The sequence below is a fragment of the Amblyomma mixtum genome, chromosome 5 (genome assembly GCF_055824585.1).
Source record: "Amblyomma mixtum isolate Tamu chromosome 5, ASM5582458v1, whole genome shotgun sequence".
Taxonomy (NCBI): domain Eukaryota; kingdom Metazoa; phylum Arthropoda; class Arachnida; order Ixodida; family Ixodidae; genus Amblyomma; species Amblyomma mixtum.
The window spans coordinates 6875543-6902862 of NC_143016.1; the positions used below are offsets into that span (position 1 = coordinate 6875543).

General features: G+C 53.4%; 1 protein-coding gene across 5 annotated transcripts in view; it reads left to right on the forward strand.

The window, feature by feature from the left end:
• Positions 1-27320, forward strand: part of LOC149341230 (AT-rich interactive domain-containing protein 3C-like) — a 264429-nt gene that overhangs the window by 150978 nt on the left and 86131 nt on the right. For all 5 annotated transcript variants that reach the window (XM_089543176.1, XM_089543178.1, XM_089543177.1 and 2 more), the window contains one exon: positions 8140-8212. In XM_089543176.1, coding sequence (XP_089399302.1) covers positions 8140-8212 — 73 coding nt within the window. The remainder of the gene's footprint in view (positions 1-8139; positions 8213-27320) is intronic.

Below are 27320 nucleotides of genomic sequence, written 5' to 3' on the forward strand. Positions count from 1 at the left end.
AGAAAGAATAGGGTAACTTTGTTTCTTTTTTTTTCTGCTTTCTCTCTGGTGCGTCTGCGTGTGCTGCATCCTGCGCGCACCTCTGACGAAGGCAACGACAGCAGGAGCGCCCTTATGAGCGCGCGCGCCTTGCTGAAGGTGGAAAAGGGTGCACGAAGGGGAGAGGGAGACTCATAGGAAGGGTCGGGGATGAGAGAACGCACGTCAAACAGTATTTTATTGAGGCGCACCAGAGCTGACGGAAGGCAGGGCGTAGGCTGCGGCGACGCCAAGGGAAGAAGTGACAGAGAAAGAAAGCGTGCAGGTGAGGAAAAGCAAAATAGCGCGTTGGTGGAGGGGATAAGAAGATCGGGGTAACGACAGACAAGGCAGCCAGGATAAGTGCCTCCATGCTACTAAAATAGCGGGACGTCGTCGACAGGGCTTGATAGAGTTTCTACCCTGGCTCAGAAGAGATAGACAGTAAAAAAGAAAAGAGGGGGCGTGTTGAGGGTGAGAAGGCGCCTCTGCAATCTTGGCTTGCCTTCGACACTTCTTTTCTCATCTTAAACTCTGCGTGGCTCTCTGTTGGCCGCACTGCTAACGGGTATGTCCGTGGGCACGTGCTTATGTGGGCATGCGTGGCGCATGCGCTCCATTTCGCAAGCTTTGCGCGTTTTCGACATGGTTGAACTCGTCTTTCTGTGGTGCGGTAACAAAGACGACGTCTGCTTGCAGCGAGGAAAAAAGGGGGAGGTGGGGAACAGGGACTGGGGTCAGTGTACCGCACCCAGCGCTGGGTGACTGATTTGGTGCCATCTGTCGTAGCTGCGTGTCACTCGAGCGTTAGCACGACGCGAGGCAGCGGTTCATGAACGAAGAGGTTGGCGTGCCTTAGCACGAAGCGATTTAGCATTCTGAAACAACCAGAACTATCTGCAGTGAATTGGCGTCTTATTTTCTTACATGACTGCTGCCGCTTGGCGGTGGTGGCAATAGTAAGGAGCACTGCCTGTTCGAAATGCTGATGTGCTGGCCACTGGTAATGACACCAAGATGCGGACACAGTGCATATAATACAACTGGAATATTTGTTGTTATGGTGCGTCGCGTCGGCTAGTCGAATCCGCCCACAACAGTGAATTGGCGGCGCTTGAGCCACTGACGACACGCGAAAAGGTTAAGAATCTGAAGAGAATCGTCACATCAAATTGTCTCGGAAGCGTTACATGAGCCATCATTGTAGGTAGATCAATTCAAGTAGAATGTTCTTGCGGGATAGTTGGATCGTTTCATTAAAAGGTAGGTCTGCGTGAATGAGACAACGACTAGAGACATAGGAACGAAAAAGACTCCATGAGCGCAGTCGAAAGTGACTGGAGCAAAGTGCTCTCTCAAGGCATCGCAGCAGATGTTAGTCGTTTTCCCCCATAGGTTCGCCATTATGGTCCCAACCGACACTGCAAGATTTGCCTTGTGGTGCACTGAGGCACTTGTTGGTGATGTCATCTTGGAGTGTTGGTCAGCTGCAGTTTTTGGGGCGCGGTGTCGGTAGACCTTCCGATTCTCTTTGCATCCTGGCTTTTGTGTCCAAACGTAAGCGAGTGAGACGAGGCTGGGAGCTGTCGGCCCGTCGCTCCCAGGCCTCCGCCGCCGCGCTGGGCTGTGGGACGCGCGCGTGCCGCGAAAGCTGATGCGAGCTGCGTCGGCACGGAGCGCATGTGGGTCTATTGGGCTCGACTTTTTCTCCGCGAATTCGTCCGATTCCGCAGCCTTGGCCGGTCTTTCTCAGAGAGTAGGCGTCACAGATCCACTGCAGAGGAAGGAGGAAACGCTCCGATATGCAAACGTGGCGAATGTTCGTGGGCCAACGCGGTGCCGACATTGTTGCATTGCGCCGGCGCGACGCCGCTCCCCGCGCCATGTCTGTGGGCGTCGATCAAGGCCAGAGCGCGAAGCGTCCGGCGTGAGCCGTCTGCTGGCGTCCGCGTAAAAAGAAATAGAGAGAGGAGGAGGAAAAGGGAACGCTGCGTTCGTTACTACACAAGTTCGTTTGTGTGCGAGTATCAGAAGGCACGTGGTTTTCGCTCACTGAAAAAGGATGCGCCAAGGTTCGCCCGTCGGGTTGCTCGCTGCTCATTAGCATGGCCGACGCCATTCGATGGCGGCCGTGGGTGGCGATCGGTCGTGTGGGCTCACATTCGCGGGGAATCGCGGTTGCACGCTCTGTACCGAGTAGGGGAGACGGCGACGTTTGCGCGGGTATTAACCAGCAGTAGTTCAGGGCCTCCAGTGTAACGGTGGCATGCGACATGTTTCTCGAACCTGCCAGCGCGGATCTTCTCCGCTGTTGGAAATGCGCTAATTTTACTCGTTGTCGGGGTGCGATGCGTTGAAATTTTGGTATTGGGGTGTGTCTGAACGATACTTGTTCGTATTGAGCCTACACGATGCGTGCTGAGCTTTGAGTGAAGCCTAAACTTCGTATTTACTTTCTCTCGCTCACCACGACGACTTGAGTATTTAGTTGGTGTCGACCTGCGGCGTCTATGAGTTTGTTTCTCCATAAAACTGTGGCATTGTGGGTGCTTCCATGCGCAATTTATGCATTAAAGTAGTTGGATCAGGTAGCATTATCGTACTTCATTATCGCTCACAGTGCTTAAAGATGGCGCCTTGCTGTCCGCGTATAGTTTAGTGCTGTGTTTTCGTGTAAGGCGGTTACATGTATGCGAGATTTCACTGAAAGCGGAACATTTTCATGATGTCTCTTGTAGCATACACGCACTCCTGTCTCGCTCAGCGGTCCCGGCAACTGAAACTGACTCGCCTGGCGGCTCTGTCGTCGGGTGGGGCGTATTTTGTCTGGACCTTTCCTTTCGTTCAGAAGCTGACAAGTTTAGTCAGAGCACCTGTTTGGGGGCACAGAACGCGGAAAACAATCGCAAGCTCGCGTTTTACCCGCCGCCGCTCCTCTCTACAGTGATACGGGCAGGCTGCATGGGCGAAGTCATTTTGATATACGTACTTTGCTAAGCTTCAGCCAGATTTTTCCTGACTGCCGGAAAATATTATGAAGGAAAATAATTCGTAGCACGCCATATTCGTCTTCTCTTCCGACCGATTCTACATGCAGGTAAAGGAGCAACGTCATCTGCCATTTCTAACTCGGATATTATAAGAACTGCGAGAATGGCTGTACAGTCGGGGACAAAAGTCTCCGGACCACGTGCTCCCCAAACGAAGCTTATAGCTCTACTATCAGACAGCGGCTGGAGACCGCACTTGTGGAGATGAAAGAACAAAAAATTAACTTTTACCTCCGCAAGTGCGGTCTCCAGCCGCCGACTAATAGCAGAGCTATCGGCTTCGTTAGAGGAATGCGTGGTCCGGAGACTTTTGTCCCCGACTTTACATGCCCTGCCACGGTCACAACGATTTCGTTTTGTCGCTCTGTCGATTCGTAAGCGGGTGGCGGTGAACATTTAGGAATACTGGCCTTAAGTTAGTATTTCTTGATCCGTTCTCTCTACTTGTCCACAAAATTGCTCGTTCAGCACCAGCGCGGCCGTTCGCTAAACAGGTGTCCGCCTCTACGGCACATCTATATTATAAGCGGCGAACTACGTTCCGTCGGCGCCTATTGCTATGGACAAGCAGCTGCCGACCGCGGTGATGTCGGCGGCTCTCCTCCGCGGGAGCGTCTCCTCCTTCGCTCTCGGCGACGCCCTCCTTCTGTACACCGTTTGTCCCCTCTTCTTTCCTTTTCTTTTCTTTTCCCGTTTTATTTTCCGTCCCTTCCTTTCACCTCTGCCCCGGTGTAGCGGAGCAGGGCGGGGAAGCCGCGTTTCGCGCAACCTCGCCGCGCCTCCGCCACGCGCGCCCTATCGAGCCCGATCGTGTTCGCGCGGAGGATGCGAGGTGTTAGCGAACGCGATTGCGCCGTGATATCGTGGCACCCCCGGTACATTCCCGTTTTTTCCGCCTCTGCTTTCCGTTCAGACACACTACGCGCGCATGCTAATTCACCGTGATAGCCGGCCTTCCACGACGAATCTCCGAACGGGGTAAAAGCTAAAGCCGTCTGCCCACCCATTTCTTTCTTCTGCTCTTGAGCGCTTCGCTCGCCGGCTGCGATGCCTTCAGGAAAAGCGTAAAGTGCGCGAAGCCTTCGGGTGCGCGATAATCGGCGCCTTGTGTCAAGTGCGGCCGTGATTGTGTATGCAGACGAAGATGCAAGAGGTCGCGACCCGATTTGGAAGGTGGCGATCGAGGGGCTCCCTTTTCGAGCGAACAGGCTTAGAATTGGCTTCTGCGTATGGGGGAATGTTCTCGGACGTTGGTCGCGTGTTGGTGGAGGGGGGGTTCAGATCCCAAAGCCACAAAAGACCTGAAACGTCGTCTTAACCACTAGACATCTTTATCATACCACGTTGACGTTACCGGAATGCTGGGAGCCCGCGCGCCGGCAATGCGCATGCGCAAATTGCCTTGATGGCCCCAGAAGGCGCCAGATATCCGGTAGTTGCGCGCGCGCGCCGGCAGCATCGGCACCAATCAGCCCGTGCAGACACTCCGGTAACGGTGATGATAACAGGGTACACTGTATTGCTTAAGGTGTTTAGTGTGGTGTGCACTCTGTAGGTCGCTCAGGGAACCACAGAGAGCTCACTTGACGTCGTAGTTGCACGCTTTGACTGCTAGGAAATTAAGCTTTTCCAGTGCTTGAAGTGCATTATATGAGGGTACATTTCGACTTTCCCGTGTCTGCGGTCTCCCGCTGTCCACTTCCACCGTGTCCATTCATTTTTACCCGTCCATCCGGGCAGGTGCACTGCTGTACCTGTGGAAAGGCAAGTGTTACTCAGCTGTGTACCTGCGCGGACGCTGCTGAACGCCGTCAAACGAGCTAACGTCCCTTGCAGAGAGCGCGGTAATACATCGTCTAAACCTGGCACCCGGCCCCTCACTGAACATGTCTGGTGACCTGAAAAACGGACGGGCACCCTTGTATTTACAAGCATATATGATAGTCCCGGAAAATGCATGCGCCTCTATGGGTGCTGCGTGGTATCAAGGTAAATGGTATAAATGGCCTGCACGCTTTCTCGCTTTTGCGCGTTCTGAAAATTTCTGCAGGCACCTGCATGTTGGCTTCCAGCTGCAAAGAGCAGTTTATGGCTCCCGAACCCAACATGCCAGGGACATTGAAGAGCTGCTTGTCAGTGCACGTGGTTCGCCAAGTCGGTTAACGATGTCTTTCAGAGGACAGGGCTGCGCGCACCGCTGCACGACTTTCGCTTATTGACCACTGCAGTTTCATACGCGGTTACACTGAGCACTTAGTCCAACTAGCGGGCGCTCAGTGTGCTCGAGTCTTAAACCGCCGTTTCACAATATTTAACAAAAAAAAAAAGCGTGAATTTTGCATCTTTTCTATGATAGTGCCAGTGTGCGTTCACCGTTCAACTTCTCACGACAGTTTGCGGAACGCAGTCTCGTGTAGCGCGGGTTCCCTTTGCAAAGATGCACGCGGGAACTCATTTTTAATGCCGATCTTTGATGAAATCGTGGCTACTCGCGGTACCGACCACGCCCATTGCCGGTGGCACCTCTGTGTTTGCTCCACTGGGGCTGCGCTCAGAGCGCCGACTTCGTTCACGCAGTTCTTCGTCCGGGTCAGGCAGGCACAGTGCGCGCTGCCCTGTCCCCATCGCCAGATACGGCGCACGTTTTTCGCAGAGTTCCCTCGGGCCGTATATCAAAGGCGCGATGATTGCGAGCATGTGGCGCGCATACGTGAGCGGCGCACGCGCGCGCGGCAGCCAGCGCTGTGACGTCACGACGACGCTGCACTTCAGGCCGCCGTACATGCGCATCTCCCCCTCTCCCCCTCATTGAAGGCGCGGTTATACTCCGACGTAGCGCGCGCGCGGGCGAGAGCCGGTTGTGGTCGGATACGTCAGATCGGCGACGGTACGCCAGGCTCAGTTCGGGAGCTCTACACTCAAGCCGCTCCGACGCGAGGCAGCGCATGCGCAGAACGTTCTTCGTTCGAAAACCGGCTGGGAGAGGAGGCGAGCGGCGAAGGGGGTAGAGGGGAGGAGTGGCGTGGGAGGCGCGCGCGGTGCATTCTGGGTGAGCGGCTCCGGCGCTCTCTCGGCGCGGCCCGCGCGAAATGCAGCCGGTTGCATTCCGCGCCGAGCTCCGTCAGACCGCGCCGGAAGCCGCCGAACACGCTGGCGGTCGGGCGCCGCTGGAGTATAGAGGGTCGCGTTTCGCCGACGTGACGTTGCCGTGCCGCGCGCGCACGCGCGCGCGCGCTACGTCGGAGTATAACCGCGCCTTCAGAGGCTGCTGCGCGCGTCACGCGTCGCATGCCGTTATTCCGGCACGTTTACGGCCTGATGGAAAAGAACCCCGCTCAGCCCCGGCCGGCAGCCGCAGAGGAGCCCGATGGCCCCGGCTGCTGCTCATTCGGGTTGTCGCGCGGCGGCAGCTTCCCATCTACGTGGCTGCAGCAGCTCTCTCCGCCGCCACCGCCGGCGTTATCCAAAATTAACCCGCTATAAATCACGCCGAGTTGGCGAGACACATCCCCACGCCGAACGTCAGTGTACTTAGAGGAGCCGTGGAGGTGTGATTCGCGGATTTATTTTTAAAGCTGCTCGCGTGACAGATCTCGACGAGCGCGAATGTCTGCTCGGAGAAGAAGAGGACCTCCTCCTCCTGTTTTGCCACCTCGCTCGGTGCTTGCTCTCTCCCTCTCCCCCTGGGCCCCGCGGCTCGTTTCTTGCGCCGCCGCGTGTATTCGTCGCTCTCGAGTGAAACTGGCCGACCTCCCCCCACGCCGACGCTTGTTTCTCTTTTGTCTCCGCGATGTCTTCTCGCGCCGGTGTGACTCCATCGCTCCCTTCTTCTCGGCCATTTTTCTGGCTTCCTCGCCGAACCCCTCCCGGCCGGCACCGCTGAGATGCCCTGCCGCGTTATTACTACCCTTTTATTTTTCCTCTTTTTTTCCCCCTCTCTCTCGCGAGGCCGCTTTGATGAACCCTTGTGTGTCTTTCGTCGTTGCGTGGCTGCTGCGCATCTCGCCCCGCTCTCCCCCTCAGAACGGCGGCATTCTCTGCCGGGCAGGCCGTTCGAGGGGGGGAAGGGGCCTTTGATCTGGACCAAGTACCCGGAGGCGTGCTATCTTTGTCGACCTGTAAGCGCACCGATGCTGTGCCACGGGCCGTTTCGTGGTCGAACTTTCTCACTCGCGGCCCTCTCTCTCTCTCTCCCTACCTGTCATTTCGGCGCTTGTTGCGACAATTTCGGTGCGCAAAATCGTATTGCCGGTGATGTTGTCAGGCGCCAAGACTCCGGGGAATACTATTTGTTTCTTTTTGCTGTTTTACAACGAGCTCTGCGTAGAACTAATGCTTGAAATAGCGGAGCTTCTGGAACCTCCCCGTGGGGGCGGAATAGGATAAATCGGATACCTCACGGGCTATGCTCGGATTTGCTGGATGCTACCAACGCAAGCAGCAAAAGCTTGAATAATTAGAACGCGAAATGAAGTGGCGTACAGACACAGCGCCAGTGCAATGTCCCCATCTCGTTCGCTACTTTCAGGAGTTTAGGTCGCGAATTTCGCAGATGCAAGTTAGCAAAGAAATAGGACATTGGTCGGCGGCCTGCAACAAACGTTGCTCAGTCAATGCTCAACTGCTTGTTCATATATGTAGGGCAAAAATATGGAAAATAACAGCGAGATATGGTTCCAGTGCTCATGTGACAGTGAAGAGTAAAGTATGATTTTTTGCCGACATGTGTACGAATCTCGTCGAAGACGTCCGTTCGTCCTCGCCGGCTGTGAAGAGCACCTCTCTACGGACACACTACGTCCCCGAATTATCTTAACGCGATCAAGAGTTATGTTATACTGATCATTCAATTATCTAGAACGCAGACACATCCATTTTAATCACGAGGAGATCACTTTTTGCGTTCTATTTTCGTCATTCCTTCCCGGAATTCCAAGCCCCCAATAGGGACCGATAGGCAGTCATCTCTATTATTAGTGGTTCGCTGCAGGCGGTGGGTCCTCTCTGACCGCCTATGTGTGTGGCTGTACGACTAACGGGTTCTTTATCTTTTTTTTTTCTCTCCTTGCAGTTGTACGAGTTAAGTGAAGACCCCAAGAGGAAAGAGTTCCTGGACGACCTCTTCAGCTTTATGCAGAAACGAGGTAATTTTCTCGGTGCTTCCAAATTGCGCTCCATCGCTCTCGCGGTGCATGCGTGCGCCGTAATTACCCCGTCTCGAGAGCGGGTGCTACGTGCTACGTGTTACCGACACCGAAATTGGAGTTAGCGCCCAAAGTTGCGCAGCAATCATACCCTCGAGCAACATGGAGACCTCATGCTTGGGTCACGTGACACGATGTCAAGCGTTGGAACACGGCGCTGCAGTGCACAGACGTTTGTGTCTTAGGCCATTCGATCTGTTGCTGGCAAGGCGCACGTGTCAATGTCTACTTGAATCTTGATCGCGTGTTACAAGAGCTTACCAGTAGGTAGTTTGAACATCAGCTGGCCCTCGTAGAAGAAGCTCATTCCATACTCGGCGGCTAAAACGAAGTTGCAAGTTAAAGTGATCTCTGTCTCTCTCTCTCTTTACCCAAACCTTTACCATCCTTCAAAAGAAACGGCTTGGTTATTTACCTTATACCTCAAGTATTAGCATATTTGTTGTGTTGGTAATATGACGTTTTGTTGTATGAATCCGCATTTCGGCAAGTAAGTGCATCTTTTTTTCCCCAGTGCGGCCAGCTGCGGTTGCGTATATTGCGCTCACAGGTACAACTTTCTTGGACATCACTTTTAATTGGGAGCTAACTGTGGAATATTTGTATGATACTGTTATGAATATATTCATGGGACTGGTGTAAACTACTGATCGGTAGCGAAATCTTCTTTTTAAAGTTTGTCCTGTGCTCGCACCGCGAGTAATTAAGACTGCCGTGGAAAATTAAGGGGTGCATTAAAAAAAATATTAGAAAACCACAATAGTCCCGAGGAGGGACCTGCGGATATATTGATAGTTATGGTTAAATCTTGCGATAAAAAACCCCGCGTTGAAAAAAATGCGCTTGTCTAGAATTTCTAGGTACAAATATGAGCTGCAACGCGCCCGGAGTGAACCAATTTCGCCACTTTATAATGCATCAAAACGGCGTTACACAGACCGCAAAACGTGCCCAAGCATTCAATGCACTCTGTTCTTTATATCAGCCGCTAAATGCACATTTTTCGAGCACCACTGTGCTGGTACAGTTTCGGGAACTGAACTCTTCCTACATCCTCTCCGTTGCAGCTCACAATGAGCACGATGGTACGTACAACTTCGGATTCGCGCAGTTGCAACTGGCAAGTTGCGTTCCTGTCATCCTCGCATTGGAGTATTGTACCCGTTCGTCGTCTTTGTTTGAAAATATGGGGTGTACTTATATTGTATATCGGGAACACTTATTAGCAGAGTTTAGTTGAGCGGACATTCACCGCGTGGATGCCTGCCCGAAACATCCGCGCTTTTAGAAGGTGTAGAATGCGCTTTTCGTCGCTCTATCTTTCGGTTTTATCCAACGGGCGACAGAGGCTAGCAGAGTGCTGGACTGAGGGCAACCGACCATTGACCATAGGTGACCATATGTGGACAAGATCGACAGAGACGACTCCGGGGATAACACCAAAGAGGAAAACCTCTGAAGGCGCCACCGAGTCTGCAAAGGTCGAAAATACTGGAGTTAAATAAAGTGTTTCCTTCCTTCCTACCTAACTCCAGCCTGAGACGCAACGCAGGACTTCGGAAGTGCAAACCTGACTCGGACGGAACTGCGAAAAAAAAAAAAGCAAAAAGAAGCAGCTGGAGTTTTCGCCTTTTTCCGGCGTGCATTAGTGACAGAAATAGCAGTAACGCCTCCCCCCGCCACTGTTCGAGGGGCGCATTCCCAGACCCGCATACCGAAGAACCGACCTGCATGGCCACACAAGGCAAATTGCTACTGGCGAAAAAGTAAACGCGCTGCCAGTGCCCCATTCTTTTTGTTCGAGAAAAGTGTCACGTGACAGGAGAGACGATGTTATATGTTCTGCTACGACAGCTATAGACGTACTGCAGCTACTACAGCAACTACTGCAGGATAACGCCGTAAAGGGAGACTCTCCTGGACACATCTGCCGTTGTTGAGAAACAGGCGCCTGCTGCAGTCGCAGCCGTTCGCAGCGTCTTCTGTACTGCCTTGTCGTCGGTGGTTCTTTCGTTCCGATTGACGGGCACTTCCGACTGACGGAGCGGCAGCCACAGGATGGCACATACCGGATTATCAGCCGGGTCGCCCTCTGTCGAGCCAGCACTAGACCGAGCGGGACAGCGCATATAGCTACGGATAGCGGGTGTCGCGGGAGCCCCGTCGAAAGGGTGCGCAATCGACACCCGCTCTGGCGGCGGCCTCCGCATCGGTATAAGTCGCCTCCTGGCGACCGGCCAGCAGAACGCGGTCTAAAGGGGCCTCCCCCGCCCTCTTCAATGGCTCCTGAGTTCCCGCGCCTCCAATAGAGACCTCAAGAGCGGAAAGGGGCGAGCTGCCAGTGGCGACAAAATAAATTTCTGTGTCCCTCCCGGGAGTCCTCTCGCGTGCCTCGCAAGAAAAAAAAAAAAAAGGCGCAGCAGCAGCAGCCAGGGAAAGCACGGCCAAGGCAGCCCACGCGTATAGTATACGCGGGTTTTGGAATGAACGCCGCCGGCCGAGCAGTATTGATTCGTGCGGAGGAACTTTGCAAATGCATGTACGCCTCGCGCGGGACCACTCCCTTCGCTTTACTCGTATTCCGCGTGTTTATCGCGCGGGAGAGATTACTTTAATCTTCTCCTGACAGCCCGTACGTGCTGACGGCGACGCCACTTGGAAGCCGGCCAACGCAGGCGGCAATTTGGAAGGCGAAGAAATAACGTACACGCGGGATCCGTGCGGGAGAGAGTGCGTCGCTTTCTGAGAAGCACACGCTCGCTAGCGGCTGCGAAATGGAATGGGCGTTGGTCGCCGACGGACAATCGCTTGGCGCGCGTTACGCGCATACGAGTTGACGATGAGCGGTGCGGACGCTGCGTTGGGCGCCCATATCGGGTTCGAGCTGCGCCGGAGTGGGGTGCGACTACGTCGTGGTTCAGGCGTTTTATTTCCGATTTTATATAGGTAGTACGGTCGTGGTGAAGTAAGCTAGTTTGTGTCTTCCCGGGAGGGGAGGGGAGGAGAGAGGATGCCCCCCTCCCCTTACCTCCCCTCCCAGACACGTTGCTGACTGAGCAGGAGCTTTACTCCATACCATAACTACCTTTCAGCACTTTGAAAGGCATGGACATCCTCGGTCAATCAGGAGAGCGCGTTAAATGTGTTTCTCCGTTCTAGTCGTCTGCCTGTCGTATGCTCGCGGCGTACGCAAGTCACAAGTATGGTCAGAATTGAGTATAAATCGCCGCTGTCTATGTACTGTAAGCGTAAGGAAGCTCACAGGCGCTAAACGCGAGCATTTTGCGCGCCGTTACGCCATTTTTCACATTCGCAATTTTAGTTCAGCGTATGCAAACTGACACATCGATAAGGTCAGTCTAGTGGCGCCATCTGGTTGTTAAAATGGAGGTCATTTTTGTCAAACCGGCGCTTCTCTTTAGGACTACAAGCGGCAGGATCGTCACTCTAAATAAAAAATGAAACGAATTTATCGCTCATACGTTTTGTTTTAGGCGAAATGAGGCGAAGCGAAAGCTTGGTGCCCCATTTATGGCCATTGAACGTACTGAAAATGGCAGTAACAACGACGAATTCAGTCCGAGGCGAGGGGTCCTGCTTCGAAGTGCGCCGGCGTTTTGGGAACTGTTTTAAAGCAAGCAAGAGTCGCGCACGCTAAAATCGGGAAATAGCGTATGTAGCGTGGGCTTTCGTTAAGGCTCACCATGAAATAACGTTTGGCGCACGCGCACTTTAAAGAATGCTATCCCAGATGCCGGTGTGCTTATTTTATACTGGCATTTCATTCATGAACGTCTGAACGGTGCCTCTGTACTCATCACAGCTTTGGCAGTGCTGATGCCAATACGCTATTTGAATTGCTGCTCAGCGACTGTCCTTTATAGCGGCTCAACTGTCTGTTGTTAACGAGGCGCAGATTGTTGTGTATACGCTCGTTTTGCGACAACTTTCTCCTCTTGTCTTCTGCTGGCCGACCACGCTCGGTCCCCGCCCAAACCGAAGGCCTCGCAGCAGTCGTGCCAACTATGTCAAAGTCTGTTTGGTCTCTCGCGCGTGGTGTCGTGCCACGGCAAGCGCGCGTGTATACGCGCGCCATGACTCACGACGGTTTGGGCGCTCTCGCGCTTCGGGTTGTTTGCTTATGCGAGATAACAGCGCGGGAATCCGCTCCGGCCCGGCCAACTCGCGCGCTAATCCGAATCTCCGTTGGAGTGGAACCGCCACCGGTGCGGTGCGCCCGCGCTTTCAGTCCACTCGCGGCGGCGGCGGACAATTAACCCGTAACCGACTGGCGTGAAGCGCATTTTAATCAGCCGTCCCCGAGCGCACACCAAAGGAGTCACGCGTTCGTTTTGTTTCCTCACGTCTTTATTGCGTCGCAGCAATTCGCATTTCTTCGGCCGCAGCTCCTCCTCCTCGCGTCGTGCGTGACCGCGGACAGCCAGTTTCCATCAGCTCCCCTCCTTCTCCTCCCACTCTATGCTAGTAGGAGGACAACAAAGGCCTTGTCACGCGGAAGTGAGCGGACGACGGTCCGTTTCGTTTTGTCCCCTGCAAGTCCTCCCGTTCGCCTTTGCCGAACGCTTGGATGATATGCAATCGGGTCTCGGCTCCGCCCCTGCCGGCGCCGTCCAATTTGGAAACGCCCGGAATTAAGATGCGTGCAGATTGGCGCGCCTGTGAGAGTCCGAGCGAAGGCGACGCAGCTGGAATCGAAAACGAGGAGGCGAAGTGGCGTCTCCGACGTCCTCACGAGCTCTCTCGCACGCGCGAAGGGCACAAACAGTAGCGGCAGCCACGTTAGGCTTAGCGCATTTTTCCTCTTTGCCGCTAAAAGTCTTAGTGCTATTGCTTGAGCCGTTATATATTCAGAGGTTGTAAACATTCAGTGACTGTCCCCGGGTTGTTGACCGTCCGCTTCGCACCGCATGATGTCGGTGTACTCAAAAGTCGGGATGAGTATTTGAATGATCGCAGCCCTCTTCGTTTCGGTTTCAAACGAACATTTTTTCCGTATATGTAGTAGATTCAAACCTCATTTTGTTATTTTTCCAGCAGAAAACATCAGCGGTTAATTTTTCCCGCGCATGTAAAAAATTCATTGCAAAGTGCCACAATGATTAAAAATTCGAAAATCAGAATGCCAGGATTTGAGAAATTAATGCTCGAGGAATCGTAAATCGCTGTGTTTTTCGAAGATGCACATGATACTACAAACTGAAGGAAAATAAAGTACTGGTGGCAAAATTTTTGCGCACAAAAATGGTTGACGACGTGCTATCAAACTAACTGGTTTGTTCAATATTATTTCCTGCATGTACACAACGCATGCATATAGCATCTTAAGGGGTGATGCATTAACGCGATCAAATCGTTTTCTGGGCCTGGTCTTGGGGGAGCGGTTTTCAAGATATATTTGCCAGGCGTATGCGTAGGTGGCTGCGAAAGTGTGGGGACTGCGTCAATCGAATTCATTTAGTAGTCTCCTCACGTCCTTGTTGTATGTTCTTTCGTCCGCGTTTCGGTTCACGCTGCATCTATACTTCGTTTAATGCGTGAGGTGCAACGCTCTGAAAGGTACGAAAGAAGTCCGCGTGAAAAAAATATGGGGGGAGTGTCACTCCGCGCTTTTTGGTGGCCGAGTGGTCTAAGGCACGAGACAGCGACAGCGTATCGCGCTCAATAAGAGCGCATTTAATCAAGTTCATGACAAATGTGTCATATAGTAAGCCTGCAGGCAAACCATTTATTATTTTTCATTCATCACGAGAAACGCACTACTTTTTGATCGCGGATGTAGGCAGCGCAGTCAAGGGCGCTAGCTTTGACAGCGTTGCACCTGACGTATGAAACCGGAGTGTAGACATATCAAATAAACCTAGAGCGGCGTTGATCACGTTGTCATTGTGATGCGTCATGAATGCCTGAGACTGGAGGCAAAATCGACTCCGGGGTCGCCAACATCGGCAATAGCTTTGAGCTACGGCTGAAATGTGCGAGAGAGGTAAAGAGAGCGCGTCCTGTGATCTCGAGAGCTGATAGCGGAGCGGCGGCGATCCGTCGGGCTCCCTGGCCCATCGTATATATAGCAGAAGAGGCGCAGATACGGGCGCGAGATATGCATTCTACTTCTGGGTCTGCTTGTGCACTGGGCTTTCCTCCGTTATCGGTCGCCGCGAGCTGTGACAAACCCGGACAAAACAAAGGCTACCCGTGCGATGCCGCCTGAAGAAAGGATGCACGGAAAAGAAAAATGAAACTGTGCGCTTCATAGACTCTCGAGCCTTTGTGTTCGGGAGGCCGTATATGCCGCTTCGCCAAAGTTCGCGTTAGAGCCCCCTCGTTCTCCTCCTGTCCGCCTCTCCTTGGCTGCCCAATTCTTTCTTCTCTGGCGCTTCCTCGATAATTTTGAACGCCGGGCCGTCTTTGTTGCGCGCTTGAGAGAGGCGGTAAGCCACAATTGTTGCCCATATATGCGCTGCCGATCGTTAGGGCGGCATGAAGTTATTTTTGATCCTCCCCCCCGCGAGGCTGCTTCTTGACCGCTGGTTCCCGCGGTGTATATGCGGCTGCTCTGCAGTGAAGCCGAAGCAAAGCCAGCCCGTATCTGGTGCTAAGAAATGAACGCAGGCGAGACGAAGGGAGAGAGCTGGTTGAGGCTCAAGCGGTCGTGAGGGCCCGGCATCTATTGACCTGCGTACGATACGCGGTTCATTGAAAATGACCGCGCCGCGGTGTGCTCGTCTGCGGGGCCTTTTGTTCCTTGCGACGTATGCCTCTGAAGAAAACGGCCGGAGAACACCGCGCGCCTTTCTTTTACAAAGCATGCTGACACTCACGACTGAGCTCTCTCTCTCTCTCTCTCCCCTCTACTTCTCCTCCTCTTAATTTCTTTGGACTGTTGACTGTTGTATAGGCCATATGAACGAAAAACCAAAACCTGACCTCCGTGAACAGGCTCGACATCGCCAGACACATAGGTGTCAAGCGTTTCGTGCAATTCCGTAAAAGTTTGAGGCCCTCTACACCACTGATGGTTTTTCGCATGTTTGTAAAATTCAGCAGAAAACAATTTTCCTACACCTTGAGCTTGGCGCATGTTGGCTTTAGATGCTCATGCGCCATTAAACCCAACACAACACACAACGTATTCTGTAAGAATACGCGTTCCAAGCGGCGTATTGGTATGTTGATCTGTGTAAAGCTTACTTTGTAAACTGACGGCGCCTGACTGCTTTTGAACGCCTCTGCTGAAGCTTCTTATGATAACTGTTCCAGATAGAGAGGTCTATACTTTCGGCTGCTTAATAAAGAAATCGTATTTATCAGCCGACAGAAGCTGCGGAGAAGGCTCATTTGATTATCATCGTCGTGTTCATTATAAGTGAAACCTTCTTGAGAACGGAGCAGTTCTCCAAATTCCGCTTTACGAATGCATTTTTATTCCCTTCCTTCCGAACACACGCCTGCTCACCCAGAAAGGTGGACGACGCGTATGCCACACTTCCTTTCCATTCAACTTCTCGCGGGGACGTGAACTTGCATTCTCGAAGTGTTCGCGTATATATGAGCGTGCTCCAAACATCTCAATAAACCAACGTCTATCCCGGCCACCCTTCTCTGTCGTCGAATCATGTTTCTGTCCTGCAAGCTTTGTTGCACGAAGTTTTTGCGTTCACCCGAAATGCTCGGAATTCTTCGGTTTCTTGCCCAAAGTTTGACGATTGCTCGCAGATCTGGAGATGCGGTCGCTTGCTATACGTCTCTCCTTTCGGCTTCAGTCTTTTCCTACTTCAGAGGGAAAAGCCGCAGGGCGGTGCGCATGTCTGACGTGTTTTGTAAACGGCTCCAAGTCGAAGCTGGAATGTTTCGCTATCTTTCAGCGCTGTTTTGTCTTAGGAACGCGGCAGAACGCTTTTCGAATTCCCAAGAAAGGCTCGTCGTACGGCCGTGCGGCGGCGCTGCTTGAAGCCGTTGAAGCGGTTGTTGGCGTGGTGTTGTTGCTTTTTGGTTGCTTATTGGTTGCTCTACGACCAAGGACCGTGTGGAAGTCAGCGTGGTAATAACCACGGGAGCTGCGTTGCCTGCGTTTCGTCATCGTCTGCACGGCCTGACATGTGGCATTGCGGTAGGCCGTGTGGTAGCGGCAGCGCTTAATTTGTCACTGACTAATTAAGTCTGACTCCGACAACCGTCCGGCCCCGAAGTTAAGTCTGACTCCGAGATCCGTCCTTCCACCGATTCACAGTTGGGATGCAGTTGAAGTCTCTATTAGAGCTCCGCCCACATCCACGACCTCCACCCATTATTCTTACGTGACAAGCATATAGACCGTTTTAAAGCTTTTCGTGCTCCCAAAAGGGAAAAAAAAGCTAGTCAGAATATGATGCCATAGGTGCTAGGATTTTAATGTGTCCCGTTCGGTCATAATTCAGTGAAATGTTGAATCGTTGATTTCTTCTATCATTGTGATTAGCAATGTAGTACGGCTTAATGCAAGCCATTGGTCACTGTTACCAGCGGTTGTTTCTTAACTTTTTTTTTTTTTTACTCTTATCCTGGCTTGCACGCGCGCACTTGTATACGGCGTCTGCTTACAACGCATGCACTCACGCCCACATTCACCCAGGCCTGGGCTGCCCGCTGTGGCCTAATCCGTCGCTACGTGCCCCAAAGCGTGGAGTACATCTGCGCAGGCAGCAGCAGCACTGCTCGCGATCCTCCCCTTGTTTGTCGAAGAGCTCAGCGGCCGGCCGGAAGTGGCGCGCGCTGCCTCGTCGGATACGCGTTTTCGCCGATTTCGTTCTCTCGGCGCGCGAGCCCGGGCGCGATTATTTTTCCGCCGTTATTTTTCGATTTCCGGTGGCTGCTCGGGGCCGCCTTCGCAGCTCGTCCGACTCGAGCGCATCTCGGGGCCGGCTGGCTGCGTCAACACTCCGATATAGATGCGAATTCCCTCAAAAAGAGAGGAGCTCCGGCGAAGCGCTGCGGCTGCTGGCAGGGAGGGGGTTTGTTTTATACGTGTGTATAACCCGGCGGGGTAGGGGGAGTCGGGCGCGTTTATACGCCCAATGGGTCCGGCTCTCGGCAGCCTTTTCCGTTCCGAGTGGCGTATATATCCTTCTCCTCCTCCCCTCCCTTTACATCTCGGACAGAAGAGAAACACATCTCATCACCCCTGGCTGCTGGCCGGTCTGCGTTTTGCTGCGGAGGCCGCACTGGATGTGCGTGCCTGCGCGAATGGAGTGATTATTTTGGCAACTGGCCCTCGTGGCTCGCTCCCCCTTCGCAATGGCGGGAACGGATATGCGTCGTCGAGATGGAAACGAGACGCGCGAGGACGGATACGGCGTGGCCGAAGCAGCGATTCGGCCGTGTTTTCCTTCCTCGCTTCTTCCTCTGTTCTCTCCCAGCGAGCGGCGGCGGTCTCTCGCTGACCGCTATCGAAAATTCCTGCGCTGCCGGCGGTATACCTTGGAAAAACAGCGAAAGAACCCCTTCGGAGGATCTAGGTTTGGTCATTCGCGCGAAGCAGCCGTAGCCCACGTGGCCAGAGTAAACCGCTCTGTTCCAACGCCTGAGTATAACTCGTTTCAGTGTGATCAGCTTCGAGAATTCTATACCTGCGCGTGATAACGCCGTGTGGACGTTAACAAAAGCACGGGGCAAGGAAGCGCGGTGTCTACGACTCTGCCAGAAGCCTCGTCGTGGGACCGGGTAATGGGTGTGCTTGGATGTGGCTAGCGAATGTTACAGTATAGGGCAAGAATGAAACAGTGCTATGCGCATTTAGTGTTTAACACGTGGCAAGAACGCTAGGGCAAATTCGCGACAGTCCCGATCGGGAAGCGCGATCGTAAGACGCCGCCAAGCGCCTCGAAGCGCCTCTCGAACTCTCTGCGGGGGTCCGTGTATGTATAATAAGTAACAATTCAAAAGGGGCGATAGTAGTATGTCTTGTAGTAGGAGGTCACCTAGACTGTACAGCACGGTCCAGCGTTAAAGGGAACATGCGATCGCGTGGCCGCCGCGCTTCGCGAATCGCTGTCGCCCATTCTCGCCTGCTGCCGACGGTAGCATTTCGCGGAGCACGGAGGCCACGCGATCGCATGTTCCCTTTAACAGTGGACCGCACTGTACCTCTGATGGAAGCTGTTAATGGAGGAATATGAAGGTCCAGGAGCATTAACACAAAACGACAACGTTCCCGCTTGCTTTCGCTGCGATTCGCGACTTATGCAGTATAGGGTAAGCGTATAGGGTATGCAGTATAGGGTATTACTTGGCGTTAAGTCTTGCGTGAGATGACTCCAAGCATTTCTGCAGGCTGCAGTGGAGCGAAGACCTGCAGTATGTTTTTTTTTTTCTATTTTGGCAATGCGATCGTGATGATGCTGAAACGTGCTGGCATTAAGTCTTGAGTGACTCTTGTACCGCTGTCACACGACCACTCCTATTTTGATGGAGTCCGGTCCCGAGTTGATGTCTCGAGAGCGATCGATATGCATCGCTGCTGGGTGCTCCCTGTCGACCCACACTGGCGAATCCGTCTGTTACAGGCCAGGTTTCTATACTTCGTTTGCAATGAATCAAGGTAGGTTTGCAATGAATCTAGACTGAGCAGACGCGCTTTCGATCAAAATACTGCTACGCAGTAGCTTTAAAGGGACCCTGAAAAGCTCTTTGCCAAGGTTAGCAAAAGCCCACGAGAGATCGGTATTCCATCACTTGTCGCCGCACCGCAAAAATTGTTAAGCGAACTCCATCAACACCGAAGATATCGCCGATTAAAAATGATGTTCCTCCTCTCCCCCACATACCACCCTCAACTCATACACGCGGGGCTCGCTCCGAAAAAAAAAAGAAAAGACGGGCCGATGCTCCGCCCATGCATACGTCAGGCAATGGCGCTCTGCTTGTTTACTTCCGGTGGTCGCAGACACATGTGCGAAAGTGAGTGCGATTCACTGCGGTGCGCTGTTGCGAACGGCGTCGCAACGTCCGATCGCAGCTCGTCGCCTGCGTGCAACTTGCTAGATGTCAACGACGAGCCGCGCGCGGCAGACGCAACGACGGGAAGCGGGAGCCAAAGCGAGCACGGAGAGCGGCAGCGTCGTGATGACGTACAGCGCGCTCCTCGGGGCGCTCGGGGCCGAGCCACACCGGGCCGCCCTGCCAGCCTTGACGCCGGCCGCCGGCGAGTGAAAAACGCGCTAGTATTGTTTGTCACGTTTATAGTAAGCCCTGGGATAGATGCATGTCAAAAATGCATCACTTCTGACGGTCGTTGGCCAATACCGAGCTGATCGTACAAGTGATGAATGCGATACTAGCAAATTTTATCCCATAGCTGCTTTGGCGCTGCTGCGGCGCTTCGCCTGCCGCCTGCTAGCTCCGTTGCTGAAGGCGTCGTGGAAATCGAATATATATTCTATTATGGGACGAGTTCGCAGTAAAGCGATGTGAAGAGTAGGCCTTTTGATATAGCGCAAGCGACTTCCGAAGCGCCGTCAGCGATGCGAAACCATTAGGCCTAGCGACGACTAGGGCAGCCTGGGACCAGCGTGCAGTTCGTCGCCCGGCGTTGCCGCAGTCGGTGTCGTTGCCGAAAGATCCACTTTTTAACAGACATGTTGTCGTTGCTCGAATCTAGAAAGCATCATCTCTGGTAGAATGTCTGTTTTGTATTTCCTTGTGCGAATGTCAAGTACGCCGAGCATGCCGGCCGGCCGACCGGCCTGGATCAGGTTTGCCGGCGTCATAAAAAATGAGCTAAAGAGTGTTCTTGACGTAAATAATAAACCCTAGGCCAAGAAATGTGAAAAATGTGTCATTTTTGAGGATCGCTGACCAATACTGAGCTGCTGGTAAAGGTAACAACTGTGATACGAGCAAATTTCTGGCCACAACCGCCTTGCAGCTGCCGCTGGCCTGACGTTGGGGTCCGGCTCGCCTGGCGCCCGCTCGCTTCGCGGCTGAAGGCGTCGCGGAAAGTGACCATACTATTACTTTATTGTGAGATGATGCTGTTGACTGTAAAGCGATGTGTAGAGTAAGCCTTTTATTATAGCTCAGGCGACTTCCGAAGCGCCGGCCGCTGCCTCTTCGACGCGAAACGAGCTATAGGCCTAGCGACGACCACGACAGCCAGGCAGCAGCAGAGCTCGTCGCTCGGAGAGCCCGCGAGCGGTGCCGTTGCCGAAAGCTCCCAACATAAGCAGGCATGCTTTGTCGCTGCTCGAGTATAGCTGGCAGTCTTTCTGATGACGATCGGTGCCGCGCCGTCCAAGTTTTCCCACATCTGTCTCCTGATTGCTGCTCGAACAGCATGGATCCGGAGCTCGAAGCGCGGCTGCGTGCAGGCACCGCTGAGATGGGCTTCGAGCCTTTCAGTACACGCCATACCGAGACCCACAGGGCGACGACAGCAGCGATATATATAATTCTAGTACACTATAGCAGCGACTCGTCGGCGCAGCTAGGAAACTCGCAAAGGCGGGCGCCGAGATTTGACGAAAACACATGCTTTTGTGAGCAGACGGATTTCCTTCTTTACCGGAAGTACCACATTAATTTCAAGAAATGCGCTGGATTCTTACCTCTGTATACGTATGTTTTTAAAAATAATAAGCAATCAATAAAATAATACTTCAAGGAGCATCAGTGCTCAGTTTCAAGTGAAATGTTGCAAAAATTGCGCGTGACGTCAAGTGGCAGAGCCAATGAGAAGGGTCGCCCAGTCCATGGCCAAGGCTGCCCAGTTTACGTCAAGTGGTAGGGGCGGGTAAAAACGCGCGGTGAGGTGTCGCCCTAATCGGCTGTGAGCGGCAAGTTTGAAAAATTGTTTGTAAATTATTGGTTCCACGCGCAGCTTTCTGAATCAGACTAGAATACTCCCAGAGACCACCTCTACAGAGTTGTTGCAATAAAATATGATTGAAGAAACCATTTCAGGGTCCCTTTAAATTACATGCCGCGAGCAGATTGTTGGGGCACTTATTAGGGCACCTCCTTTCAGACCGTAATGGTGGTGTCACCTAACTCCGCGATGATGGTGCCAGCAGTGAACGACAGTGAAGTAGACACACCTTTGAAATTCAAGCCAAATGAAATATAAAATAAAGGGACTTTAAAAAGTTGCTCTTTTTGAGGGATATATTTAATGCGTCAATTTTTAGTTCCTATAGGAGTGTTTTTCAGACACGACGGTAGCAGCGGCAGCTTCACGATCCACCCTGAGAATCTCGGCCATGCTTCCAAAAACGAACTTTGTGTGTGCACTATAGGATCAGGCTCGGTCGCGATTGAAATTGACCGTGTGTGCCATGGCCGGATCGGCATTGAGCTCAGCCATAATAGGCTCGGCAGTCAGCATGGAAAGTGTCCGTGTAACCGCGGTATTAGAGACGAATCTCAAAAGCCGCATGCGTGTGGCGAATGTCTGAAAGGAACTGAGGGACGCTAAAGGGAGCCTTCAAATCGCCGTCCCCTGTCGTGCGTGTCGCCTCGGCCGAGCCTGCATATCATCCCTTCTGCGCTGTCGTTATTCGGCAATCGGGGCCCGCTCTCTTCCTTCCCCTCGGCGCATGTCTCGGAATTCCGGCAGCCGAAGCTGCGCCCCGATTCCTGTCGCAGCCGGCCTGCTCAGCGCGTTCGTCTTCGCGGCGAAATGGATTAGCCCCGGTGCATGCATTTTCTCGAGAGACAGCGACCGCCTGTTACTGCACGCCTATTGGCGGACAAGGTTCTCCGAGCGAGCGCTCGCTGCTCCTGCAAGCTTGCGCTCCGTGATGAGCCTGCTCAGGACTGCTTTCTTCTTTGTGCCCGATTCACTTCTCGCGCCGATGGCGTGGCAGTGGCTGCAGTCTACTGCACTGGCTTAAACAGCGTAACGATGGTTCAATCGCATATTGCGTCGAATGGAAGCAGTTTGTAGTCGGATACAACTCAAGAACGAAGCAGCTCTTCCCCTTTGAAGGGGACCCTCTCTTCAAGCCAATGGCGTCGGCGAAATCTCATGAGCCTGCTATAGCGTGACAATGCAGGCAGTGGCAGGTGGTGAGGGATAGTCCACTTCCTGCATTGTGACCCCGTGCCCTGCATTGTCACGCTAGCATATTCATGCGAATCGGCCAACGCCATTGGCTGGCAGGGGATGATTTAGACGGGGAAAAGCAGCTTGGTACCTGAGTTGTATACGACTGTAGACGAGAAACCGGGGAAAAGAGGCACTGAACTAGTACCGCATTAAGGCAAGCCAAGCGCAGCCATACGGTACAAAGGAAAGCTGTGGAGGTTTCATTGTTGAAATTTCGTTACCGGACCAGGACGAACTTTTCTTTCAGCTATGAAGTTTCTGCGAAAGCTTTATAAGCTTTCCTTAGTAGCCGTATGGCTGCGCTTGGGTGGATGCTAACAATCATAATTACTCTCTTATTTCAAACCTGACTCCACTATGAGGGATTCCTCTGAACACATTGGATGCACTGCTACTGCGTGAGCCTCGCTTTCAGATAAAATTTCCCTCGAACCATCGCGGGTGTAAAACTGAGCGCGCACATATTTCATGACACACTTTTTGGAATCGGCGGTCGCATTGTAGTGATCAGCAAAACGCGCGCGCGCGCGCGCGCGCACACACACACACACACACACACACACACACACACACACACACACACACACACACACACACACACACACACACACACACACACACACACACACACACACACACACACACACACACACACACACACACACACACACACACACACACACACACACACACACACACACACACACACACACACACACACACACACACACACACACACACACACACACACACACACACACACACACACACACACACACACACACACACACACACACACACACACACACACACACACACACACACACACACACACACACACACACACACACACACACACACACACACACACACACACACACACACACACACACACACACACACACACACACACACACACACACACACACACACACACACACACACACACACACACACACACACACACACACACACACACACACACACACACACACACACACACACACACACACACACACACACACACACACACACACACACACACACACACACACACACACACACACACACACACACACACACACACACACACACACACACACACACACACACACACACACACACACACACACACACACACACACACACACACACACACACACACACACACACACACACACACACACACACACACACACACACACACACACACACACGCACGCACGCACGCACGCACGCACAGGGCATTTTTTCTCAGTAGAGGCGACGGGCGCGGGCACTACGGAGACCCCTCGCGGCGAGGAGTGTCCGGATGCCTACACGTGTCACTTCTCACCCGATGACCGCGAGCCGGCCGTAACGATATGCGTCGGCAGGGAGCAATCGGACGTCTGTTTGCTTTCGTAATATCGACTCTGCCCTCCCCATCCTACCTGCCAAGCTCATCATCGAGAAGGCGCTGCGGCGTTTCATCGGCCGCATTACTCCCTGCTTAGTATGCAGGACATTTTGCTCGCCGGGAGCAGCCGCCCGGCTTGTTTTCGTGCCTGCGCGCGCAATACATACAGCCTCACAACTCTCCCTCTTCCCCGGTCCGTCCTGTCCACCGTCTCCGAGAATGTCGGCCCGACTGCGGCGCGCAACAAGCGGCGGCAAACGCGTCGAATGAAACAATTGCGCAGCGGTCTTTTCGCATGCGGGATCGCATCCGTTCTTCCGTTCGCCTCTTCATTCGTTCCCTCTCTGCGTCCCCTCTCGGCGGCCGCGCGCACGTTCTGTGGCATTCTCGGAGGGACTCGCGGCCCGAGAAAACAAAAGAGCGGAGTCGAAAAGAATGAGCTCGTGGTAAAAAGGCAGACTCGGGGCAACGATACACGGTCTCTGCCCTACCTCCTGCACTGGCTCTCGCTGCGTGCTCGGCGCTGCCCATTGTTTTGCCTCGATGTTTTATGCAAATGACGCCAATCTGATATGATGGAGCGTCGCCGAGGCGCGTTCTCCCGGCCGTGGAGGCTGCGCCCGTCCTTCCCCCCCTTCGAAGCTCCGAAGAGTTGCTGCTGCCCGCGCCACGATCGGCTGCCCCGCGATGGCAGCTCCGTCCGTCTCCGCGGGGGTGCCGCCTTGATTACCGCGGACGATCTGCCCAGGTGTATGTACACAAGCGGCCGGACTCTAATCGAAACGTGCGTCGAGTCGTGTTCGGCGCGCGTGGCGTAAGTTTTGCCGGCGCCGCCGCCGCTGGGGTCCCCTGGCCCGGCTGGAAGACACGGCGGCAGCACCACGTGTGCCAAGGCGTCCGCTGTGAGTGGCCCCCCGTTCCGAGTGAGTTAGCGCTCGCCTTCGTGAGCTGTCTCTCATCGCACGCATTAGAGAGTTTTGGAGTAAGGCATTCCCGCTTACGTGCGCTAAACGATGGCATTTTGAGGGACGTTACGCTGTACGTCGCTTGCGCTGCTTTAATTCAACTTATGTAGCGCTAATTGGATTAGATTGGATTCGGTGACCTTACCCTTTGTTACGCTTGGGCATCACTGTGAAAGGGCGCTACTGTTGTGCCATCTGGTTTTTAAATATGAACCATCTTTGTCAAAAAAAAAAAGAAGTTTCCCGTGTGGCCTAGTGCTGGTAGGATGTTCAAATAAAATAAAACATACAATATTGTTGTCGCCCTTTCACTTCGTTATATAAGGAGGGGCCGTGTGCTGCGCTCTGTGCGCATGCGCAAAGCTCCTGCTGTGCCTCCTCCTGTCTTTGCGAGAATAACCAACTTAGCAAAGCGACTGCCCTACGAGGACGATGTCAGTGAATGAACAGCTCTTTACTAGCAGACAGCGAGGCGTTAGAAACTCCCGGTCTACAAAGGCGTGTAAGAAGAGCGCATTGTCGAAGTAACTCACTGATATAAGTGCGGCGATAAATCGCGCTTATTTTCGTTGGATACGTTCGAGTTTGTTGATATTAGATGCGGTGAACGGGTCCCAAATTATTACGGCATATTCAAGTGCTGGGCGAATTATGGTGTTATATGCGAGAGAGAGATCATACAGCGGGTGTAGTAGATTTTAAAGAGCGTCAAAGAAAAAAAGTACGGAGGGCGCTAGCTTGGACAGTATCGATGTGTTTTGACCGCGATAAATTATTAAGTGGTCCTGAGACCGAGATCACCCCTCCCCCCTTTCCATCCCAGTTCTCTTGGCAATGCTCTTATGGGGCATGTACTACCGACCAGCTTCCCCCCGCCTTCCTACAAGGCATCTGACTTGACCTGCGTGCTGTAATGAGCGCCCATATGTTGCACGGTACGATGGAAACGATTAACTCGCTTCCAGTAGCCAACAGAAACTTCGATGGCGTTCTTCAGCCTTCAGTTTTTAAGCCTTTGCTTCTGAGTAGTTTCAGACAAAGAGATGCACAGGCCTGCAGTGGGAACAGAAAAGGTGAACCCGTCAACAATGTGGAGAACGAGAGGCAGCGATGATAAACAGCTGGAAACAATGGAAAAGTCTCCTTCCTGAACAAACGCCACGGCAAATAGCATTCATGCGTGGAAAGCTACCCGCTGAAGGCAACTGCTGCTGTTTTGGAGTGTTTGTCAGCCGGGCTTCGTGCTCGATCTATTTCATCGACAACGGCTTCGCGGAAATGATCCTGTGAATATCGTTCCCTGTGCACTCCGTGCTTTGTGTGCTGGCTACGATGGCCCGCGATAGGCTCATGCGGCCATCACTTCTGCTTTGCTCGGTCCACCCGGATTGCTCTCACTCGTCCATATCTTTTCTCTTTCTCTCTTTCTTTACGAGGCCTCCTCCTCCAACTCTGCGTCTTATGCACATTCGGTTTCCTCCTCCTCTCGAAAAAGTTTGGAGGCGGCTTTCCTTTCTCTCAGCTGCGAACTGTCGCCGACGCTCCAGCTGCGAGCAAGAAGCGGGCCGATGTACCAAGGGCGCCTCCCACCTTCCGGGACGTTTAATGGCGAGCTTCGTTTTGATATAGGCTCCCCCCCCCCCCCCCCCCCCCCCTTGTCGACCCCCCTTGAGCGTATCACAATTGCCTCCCTCTCCTCCCGGCCGTTCTCTTTTCTCGCCGAATCGCGCCCACTGCGGGCGGTCGCTCGCTTTTCTCCGAAAATGAGCAGAAAAGAGAAGGACGCGACGAGGCGGTTTTGATCGGCGCCGCTGCCGCAGCATGCAGGGCGCGCTCTGCAGCCAGCGATGATTCACGGGCGTAGGTTACGCGAGCGTAGTGTGTACGAGCGTATACCCTACAAGACAGCCGCGCTGCGCGTTCGAGCCGATGGAGGCGTCGCATAAAGTACAGCTTGTCGTTATTATTACCCCCCCCCCCCCTTTCCTCTCAACTCTCTCTGCCGATCCCCCCTCACCTGGCCCGATTGCGTCGCTTATTCCTACCTCCCCCCCCCCCCCACCCCCACCTACTCCTCGCTCTCTCTAATATTCCCGCATCTGAGATTTCTGCTTATTGTGAACACGCGTGGTTGCATTCGTAACCGAGGCGCCCGACGGCGGTCGTGGGTGGCCGGCGCACGCTCGGCGGCATCGCTGTTCTGTTTGCGCGCGCCTCTCCGCCGCCGCGCGGTCCATCGCCGTCGTCGGCTTATTACGGTGCTTTGGGCCGTGGTCTCGCGGCGCGGTGATTTCATTCGGCCGGCGCCTATTTTTCCGAGCTCGATCGCCTTTGAGTTCTGATCTCCCATACATAACGGCGCGACTATCCTCTCACTTTGCATAAGTGATGCATTTAAGAGGGCTCCGGGACCGTATACTCTACGGCGATTAATTTGCATTCATTTTCGTCATTGGCAGCTGGTGCCCTGTGACGGCACCGCTGATAGCCAGCGAACGATGCGATTTCTACGGCGATAAGGACGTGGCGGGAAATTAACCTCTGCTGGCAACGCCTCCACGACTTCAGTGCCAAACGGATCAACTG